This window comes from Aplysia californica, unplaced genomic scaffold (genome assembly GCF_000002075.1).
Source record: "Aplysia californica isolate F4 #8 unplaced genomic scaffold, AplCal3.0 scaffold00034, whole genome shotgun sequence".
Classification (NCBI taxonomy): domain Eukaryota; kingdom Metazoa; phylum Mollusca; class Gastropoda; order Aplysiida; family Aplysiidae; genus Aplysia; species Aplysia californica.
In genome coordinates, this window is record NW_004797304.1 from 2,240,934 (window position 1) to 2,249,962 (window position 9,029).

Genomic DNA, 9,029 nt, shown 5'->3' on the forward strand with positions numbered 1-9,029 from the left:
GCAGACAAGATACATGTAGGCTTTTGTGTGGGGGCTCATTGGTCAAGTTATGCGTACTTTTTTTGTTTTGTTTTATTCGGTTGGGGTTTTTATTTGGGGAGGGGGGGGGGTTTGCGTCTGTTTTGTTGTTGTTGTTGTTGTTGTTGTTTGTTGTTGTTTTGTTTTGTTTTTGTGCTTCTTTTTACTGAGGTAGATTATCTTTTGCTTGTTTGTTGTTTATGTTTGCTTGGGGCTGTTTTATCTTCTTTTGAGAAAAACTGTATTTTCGAAAAAAGGCAGTTCATTTCTCTTAACATGGTCACATGGTATATTTATTATCTCAAGCTGGTGCATTCTTTCCTTATAGCCTGATATATCAGCGGATGCCAGACTTATAGCCTTATTTATAAGCCGATGCGAGATCACAATTTATCAGCATCACACCAGGGACACTGCATTTCTCAGGCCAACTCAACTCGAGTCATTGTGTGTTAGACTTGAACCACTCCACTGCCAGGCCCGAGAATTGAGTTAGGGAGCAATGCTAAGAGTAAAAGCGCATTCCTGCGTTTCATGAAACGCAATTTATTATACGTATATGAATTCATTGAAGACTATTTAATTTGTTTGTTTGGGGTAAGGGGTTTGGCCACGTCGTTGTCCACTCTCAACCCGGTACTAATACTGAGGGTAATTTACAATTTACAACCAAAAAAAAAAGTTTCATTCAGATCTCTAGATCTAAATATAATGTTTCACACGATCGCCGGTCGTGGCAAGCTGAGAAATAATAAACGGGGGGTATGGAATAAGGAACGGGGGTGCGCAAAGACCTGAAAATAAATAAACGCGGGGGGGTGGGGGGTGGGGGGGACGCTTATTTGATACCTCAGAGTATGTGTGAAGGGTGGTAACAAAATGAGTTACTTCTAGGATTCGAACCCTTTGGAAATCGCTACATCACGCTTATAGGTTTTCACATTACATGAGTATGAAATAATACAAGGAATGTTACACTTAAAGAATATGACATGAATAGAAAATCTACAAATTTGACCCTAGTGTCGATTTTTGAGCAAATATCTCCATTAATTGTGGATTGTGAGAAGTAACTCATTTTGTCAGCACGTCTCACATGTGTTGAAAATATAACTTTTAATGGCTAGCTCTGCGCTACCTCAGATTTACAAAGCTCTATCTGCTCAGTGTCTAGTTTTGAGAAAGGAAGGAGAAATTGGACGTCAAAGATTTTGATTTTCACAACATGTCAAGCTCTCGTTAATTCAATAATAATAATAATAATAATAATAATAATAATAATAATAATAATAATAATAATAATAATAATAATAATAACAAATAATAAATAGCATTTGTATAGCGCATAACCCCGCTCGACAGCAGGCTCTATGCGCTTTTCACTATATTATTACCTCCAGCAGACCATAGAACACTCCGAAACATTCTCAGCTTCCCGGGAAGCATACAGTGCAAACAACTGATTAAGCGCTCAAACACTAACAAACTGACAAGATCTTTCGCTGTCTATAGCTGGGTACCCATTCCCACCTTGGAGAAGTGAGGAAAACTCGTATAAAATGCCTTCTCAGGGACACAACGTCGGGTCCATGACAGGAATCGAACCCACGACCTTACGGTTGCGAGTCCGAGAGCCTAACCACTAGGCCATCGACGCCACAAATGAAGATATTGGCCAATTCAATTCTTTGAATAACTTTGAAACGACTCAGAATATTCGTACGATTTTGATAGAGTAGATAGAACATTTGGTTTCTGACCTCATGGTCTTGGTAACTCAAAACGATTTTTTTAAATGTCAGAAAGAACTTAGTAATGCTAAGGTTGCGACGCAGTTATATTTTCCGCTTTTGCTTGTTTAGTGGAACTTCCAGGATTCCAGTAAACCAACACTATGACTATGACTAGGATAACGTATTTGTACACATTATGTGAAGCGTGCTGACAAAATGAGTTACTTCTCGGATTCAAGCCTTTTGGGAAAAGGTATTGGCCTATCACGCTCATAGGTGACATTTTTATAATTAAATCAGTATGAAAAAACAAAAGACATAGTTAAAGAATATGACATTGATTTTTTTTTAAATTCTACAAATTTGACACCTGAGTCGATTTTTGGCCAATATCTTCCTTCGTGGATTGCAAGAAGTAACTCATTTTGTCAGCACGCCTCACTTATTATTATGCAAGCTTGCCTTGGTGGGTGGTTGGCGGATGCTCCGGTGTCGTTTGCTTCTTCTTTCCTACCAAACATCTGTCGTTCTGATCTCTCCTCCTTGTGTGTGTTTGTGTGTGTGTGTGTGTGTGTGTGTGTGTGTGTGTGTGTGTGTGTGTGTTTGTGTGTGTGGTTGAACTGTGCCATCGTCTTAGTCATCAATGCCTTCCACCCCTGGCAGGGTATAGGCCACATACAAATACTTCCATCTATCTCTGTCCTGGGCCATCCTTTCACCCCTGGCAGGATATAGGCCACATACAAGCTCCTTCCATTTATCTCTGTCCTGGGCCATCCTTCCTAGCTCGTTCCATGTGAGCTTCACCTCTCTCATGTCCCTTTTCCACACATCTCTATGTTTCCCGTGGCCTACCCTTGCCTCGTGCTCCCTGTGGGTTCCACTGCAGCGACTGTCTTGTGATGTTTCCGCTGGGCTTTCTGAAGATGTGTCCCATCCATCACCATTTTCTTAGTCCTATTTCTACATCTATTGTCTCATCCATCGTCACTTTCTTAGTCCTAGTTCTACTTCTATATCCTTTTGTCCTGTCATTTCCCACAGCTCTTCATTTCTTATTGTATTACATTTTGAAATTCTCCCTAGAAAAGGACCCTGTCTGGACACAAATGCCTTCAATTTTGTCGCCACGTCGTATAATGTTTCTTCCACAAGGAAATACACGAGCGTGGTGTAGACACATCCGTTAAATATGACGGGCTGAGATACAAATCCCGTTTCATAGTTTCATCCATTTTAGCACTTTTGAGAAAATCCGTTGTTTTAAATGCTGCTATACGCACGAACATGCGTAAAAAGAAGATTTTTTGGGTGGCTTTTACGAAGTACGTGTTGGGTTTGGGCAGAAAACACTTTGTACATCTGAGAGCCGGTAACAATGTGCATTAATTATAAGAAATTTTTTTTTCAAAATGTCACTTAGCGGGCTTTGCATCTCACCCCCTTTTATGCAATAGACGCATCTGTTAAATGTAACAGACGTATCAGCTAAATGAAAGACTATACGAGACATAATGATATCACCGTACTTCCTACCTTTAGAAATACAATATTTGTTTAGTCATATTTGGATTCATTATAGGCTTTTTACGTGGAAATAACAGGCAATGAAAGAGTGGTAGAGCGTGTACAATTGCTTGATGGTGGCTCTTGAGAAACCACTTGTCTCAGTATTGTTTACTCATTGATTTTGCTGCGCTTCTTGCTAGAAATGAAGAACATAAAACTGCTAAAATGGTATCTAATGATATTATATGACATTTGTATACCGTTCAGCCACGATTAAAGATCTCGGGCTCTGAGCGCTTTACAAATACAATTTTGCAGTAAATACATAGTAATTGTGTTCTGACTTAGAATCTGGATACTGGATATCATATCTCTTTGATTTAGAAACACGAGAAAGGTGATCATAATAGTTAGCTTTTGTTATATTAAAATTTGGAAAAAGTTGCTCAACGACTAGTTTTCTATAACATCAAAAAGCACTCTACCCAGCTATCTCATTAATTCGGGGGAGGTGCAGTGTTGCTGGGTTTTTTTTTGTAAAGAGGAGCACATCGACCCAATAGTGGTCACTTTGTGCTGAGGAAAAGACAGACAGACAGACAGACAGACAGACAGACAGACAGACAGACAGACAGACAGACAGACAGACAGACAGACAACAGCGGGGAAGTAAAGAAGTAGGACATACCAGTGGCGCCCTCCAGCCACCCTCCATCCACCCTCGATTCCTCACTGATGAAACAAGAAGTGGTTAGAAAACTCACAACATTGCGTAGGTAGCGTGAATAATAAAAGATGCTCACTGAACTTCGACCCCTAAATCTAAATGCCAAAAAATAATTGCAAGCTTACTTAAAACTGCTATAGTTGTTTGTTTGTTTGTTTTTTTACAAAGCCTACGTCATTGACACTTCCCTACCTTAGAATTACTTAGTTTTATCTGACATTTTTGGCCGCTTTGATTACTGAGACCATGAGGTCAGATACCAAAGGTTCTATCTGCTTTGTCAAAATTATTAAGATTAGATTTCTATCAAGAGTCGTTATCGAGATAGATCTATTATTTAAGAATTGCATTCGAAACAGCTTGACATAGATCTAATATGAAACTCAAAATCTTTGACGTCAAATTTCTCGAAACTAGGTACTGAGCAGATAAAACTTTGTAACTCTGAAGTAACGACTTGGCACAACCTTTTATCTTAACTGTCGTCTGTGTACTTTTGCCAGGCAAACAACAATCGTGGTTGGAAAGTGTCGAGTTTTTTTCTTAAATTGGCATTCTGTTAGCCAAATTTTATTAATCATTAAAAAATTTTAAGCGAAATAAATCAGAATCCACTTACTAGGATTCAAAATAATTTACGACAAATTTTTCATTTACTTACTCCGCGAGCAAGGTGAAATTGCTTTATCGTTTGTTGACATCTTAAATTTAAGGAAATTATACGGAATTCAACGCTTGTGACAGTTCAGGAATTTATTGGCACGTGGGACGAGGCAGTACTCACGAGTAGTTTAGCAAATTCTAGCCTTTGTTCACCCACAGATTTTAATCACTCATTCTTTTCCAAACGGTTGTCTTTTCAGTAATCAATTCCTGTTTCTCCCAAGAAGGTTCACCAAAAATTGTCGATGAAAGAATTCGTTGTTGAAGTTTCAGCCCATCAGTGTCATAATGCTCTGTTTGTTTGATTATCGGTGGTAATTGTCGGTGTGTTCAGAGATGAGTGAGACAAAAGACAGAACGTAAACCCTCCTGGGGCGGTCGTGTCTACTGAGGTGTGATGAACGACAGATGAACTTTGGCCACAAACAATCCTAGTTTGTATTGTATTGTCTCTAATTGTACTTAATGTGTGTGGGCGCGTGGATTTAAAGTCTCGACTAAAAATGCATTCACCTTTATAGTAAGTTCCACAGTTTGAGACAGCGGAGGTGAGTGAGTGAGTGAGTGAGTGAGTGAGTGAGTGAGTCATTTGACTGGCAGTTCTTCGCGTTTGTTGGGCTGAGGTGGAAGATCTTCACGCTTTTAGGCTTAGAAGTCGGCATAGCTGCTTATCAGGTGCTGCATTAGTATTTTTTTGTTGGGTTTTTCGTGTTGTTTGTTTGTTTGTTTGATTGATTGTTTTTCCTTGTTTTCTAAAGTGTCATAAATATTATAAAACTCTGCCAGCCTCTCGGTACTTGACTGTATCCGCACATTGTACAGTACCTAGTTTTGATCAATTTGACGTCAAACATTTTGAGTTCCACATCAGGTCAAGCTTTTTCAAATGCAATTCGCTGAATATCTTGATAACGACTCCGAATGATCTGACGATTTTGATAGAGCAGATAGAACATTAATCTGGTTTCTGACCTCATGGTCTTAGAAACTTAAAACGGCCAAAAATGTCAGATAGAGCTTTGTAATTCTGAGGAAGCGATGTATCTATTTACTTTTTCTTAGGGAGGGGGGGGGGAGTCCACTTTGAGGGACAGAGGTAGATAGTAGGTAGGTAAAAAGATTGGTATTTTATCCGGTGTTTAAGGTCGTTGGTGCTTACAGACTTCAACAAAAGTTAAGGACCACCTTGACTGACAGCCTTGATGTTTTAAAAATCCGAAAAAAAAACGGCAAGAAATGTTTCAAATTGTTTTGCTCTGAAAGTAAGTGAAAGTGTTAATGGTTACCAACGCCTACTACAAGCTTCCTAAAGGGGCAAAACCACCACGTGCAGCACGAAAATCCTCGAGGAATTTTAGCCACTTTTGCTGTTTTTTTTGTCGACTTGTGCGCGACACCACGGGCTTTCCTCAGTTAAAATTTCTGGTGCACGTCATAAACGGGACATTCGGTCTCGAACTGCGCTCACTTTGGTGGCAATATAAGCCGCTGTTTGCCCAAAATCCAGTATCGCATCAACATACCACCAATGAAAGCTGAGAGACTTTGATGGTGCCAGAGCTATGGCATGGCTGCAGGATGGAGTTGGAGCCCGAGAAGTTGCCAGAAGGCTTGCAGTGTCACACTCTGCCATTGTCTGCCTGAGGCAGCGCCATCAAGCCACTGGATCAGTCCAAGAACGCCCACGTGCAGGTCGACCCAAGAAGACCACTCTGAGTGTTTGCAAGTGGTCTTTAACTTTTGTTGAAATCTGTATCACATAAGCATACACTTGTTACAATTACGAAAGACTGCTTGTGAAAGCAGTATGGATCACGAATGACACACGTATCAATTGATTATAGTAGTGTTATAAAAACGTTTTGGGTTGTTAAACAAAGTTTCCATAACGTTATAGTGCAGATTGTACAAATGTACTTTTTGAGTGAGTTAAAGATTGCAGATTTATCTCGAGGTTCATTTAGGAAGTGGGAGTGGGGTTATGAATAATTCCCTTCATTTGGCAAAACTTGAACTGTTTAAGGCTTACACTTACACGTCGACAAAACAGGATGGATGGATGGGTTTTTTTAAAAACAGTAAAGACGTTCGTTCACAAGACGTCACAGAAGCTTTGAAAATTGTTAAAGATGTTTGTTAGCAAATCGTTACATTACGTCTTTTCAAAACACTAAAGACGTTTGTTTACAAGTCTGCTGAGCTGTTTTAATTAAAGAGCTTTCTTTTTTTTCAGAGACGTTTTGTTGTAGTTGTTATTGTTGTTGTTTTACATTTCTTTCTTTAAAAATCTGTTAAGACTTCGTTCACAGGTCGGCATAGTAGTAAAGAAAAAAAAAAAGAATACCCGCTGAAGGCATGTGTTTACATTTCGTCATAGAGGTAGGGTTGTTGTTTTGTTGTTGTTGTTGTTGTGTTGTTGTTCTTGTTTTTTTCGTGGGGGGTTGTGTGTGTGTGTATGTGTGTGTATGTGTGTGTATGTGTGTGTATGTGTGTGTATTGTTTGGGTTTTTTTAAAGAACACCCGCTAAAGACGTTTGTCAACAGGTCGTCATAAACCTTCAGACAACAGGACAGGAAGGAAGGAGACAGATCTGAGCGCTCATTTGACCTTATGCAGTTGCGAGCGCCGAAAAACTCTTACTAAACGGAGACTGATCTGCTGACGAAAGTTTTCCCAATCTCAGCAGCAGCTTCCAGAGGGGACATATAAACGTTTCCAAGATGGAACAGGTATGTGGGAAAGTGCTTTGAGACATGTATTTTAAATGTGACAATACTATGTTGTATAATATAATTATTGTCAGCTTATTTTATTTGTCCTTCTTATTGAAATTCTTTTATGAAGCTAATAATATAAAGTATATGCACATAATATGTCTTAACTATTCCGGTAAAGTCACAAAACATTTTCCCACAGGGACCATCTCATCTTTTCTTTTCTTTTCTTATCCCATGTTATCTTATCTTATCTCAGGTAACGTTGGCCGTGGAAGTTGAGGAGGAAAAGCCCGACCTACTGGACAAGCCAACGGCCACACTGATCATCATTCTGGTGTGGGTGGTGGCCTGTGGCGTCATTAGCATAATGGGCGTGGTCGGGAATGCCATCAACATCGCGGTCTTCATCAAAATGGGGCTGAAGGACACCGTAAACATTTCGCTGCTGGGCCTCGCCGCTGCGGATATGTGCAGCTCCTTCCTGCTCATTCTGATTGGCCAGTTCTACAGCCCGCTAATGGCGTCGAAGGATTTGTCGTTCATCGCGTCGGAGGTTGAGTACTTGTCGTTTGGCTGGCCCAGAGTCTACTTCACTCGTTGTGTGTCCGGCATCACGGCTTTCGTGGCGTTTGAGCGATGTCTGTGCATCACTTTCCCGCTCAAGGTCAAGACTTTGATCACACCCAAGCGGAGCGTGATTGCCGTGGTGTCTATCTACGTCATCATGGCGCTCAGCGTGATGCCCACCTACCTCAGCACGCGACTCGGCTACAAGTTTGACGAGACTCGGAACAGAACAGTATACGGTCTACTTCTCAACGACAACAGGCAGACAATAGACGGAATCGCTTTCGTCATGGGAGTCTTTCTCGCCCTGACGTCATTCATCTGGGCTTTCGTCTGCGCGTGCGTGTTAATCTACTTCCTCACTCGGCAAAACTTTCCTGGATCAAAACTATCAGCCGACCCTAACAGCGCTACAAGCAACGCTACATTCAACAAAGAATCTCGAATCGCCAAATCGAAACAAGCCGGGAAGATGGTGTTCCTGATAACCGTCATCTTCGTGCTGTGCTACATCCCCTCCAACATGCTCCAGCTCACCATGGCCCTGGTGTCGGACTTCAACAAGGGAGGCTACTACATCAACCTACGACAGGTCTGCTGGGCACTCGGAAACTTTATGGAGGCCGTCAACTCTTCAGTGAACATATTCATGTACCTGCGCATGAGCTCTCGCTACAAAGCTTCGTTTTTGACGGTTTTTCCCAAATGTTCCAGCGTGTTGCACATTTCGCCAGAACAGAAATAAATTCCAGTCAAGCCGGACTTGATGATCACCTGTCCATAGCGCCCCCCCCCCCAATCCCCCCTGCTCTAACGACCACTGTTCCGTGATACCTTTGTCTTTTTTTCTATGTTCCTATATTATTACGCTACCTCAGAATCGCAAAATTCTATCCGCTCAACACATAGTTTTGAGAAATATGACTTTAAAAGTGTTTTTGTTTTTTTTGGTAAAGTGTTTTACGGTGCTCGCAACTGCATAGGTCATATGAGCGCGCGGGACACTCCTAATATTTTCAATTGGTAGGAAATTTTGAATTTTGCCCGGGTGGCGGCCGAAGCCTACTCTTATCGATTTTAGACCACCAATGGAT

The 9,029-nt window shown here is 40.9% G+C and overlaps 1 protein-coding gene across 1 annotated transcript; it reads left to right on the forward strand.

Moving 5' to 3' along the window:
* The first annotated feature begins 7,371 nt into the window (after positions 1 to 7,371).
* On the forward strand, positions 7,372 to 8,680 carry LOC101862776 (thyrotropin-releasing hormone receptor-like). The gene is made up of 2 exons (XM_005091712.1): positions 7,372 to 7,380; positions 7,625 to 8,680. The coding sequence occupies exons 1-2, from the start codon at positions 7,372 to 7,374 to the stop codon at positions 8,678 to 8,680; spliced, it is 1,065 nt and encodes a 354-aa protein (XP_005091769.1).
* The last annotated feature ends 349 nt before the right edge of the window (positions 8,681 to 9,029 follow it).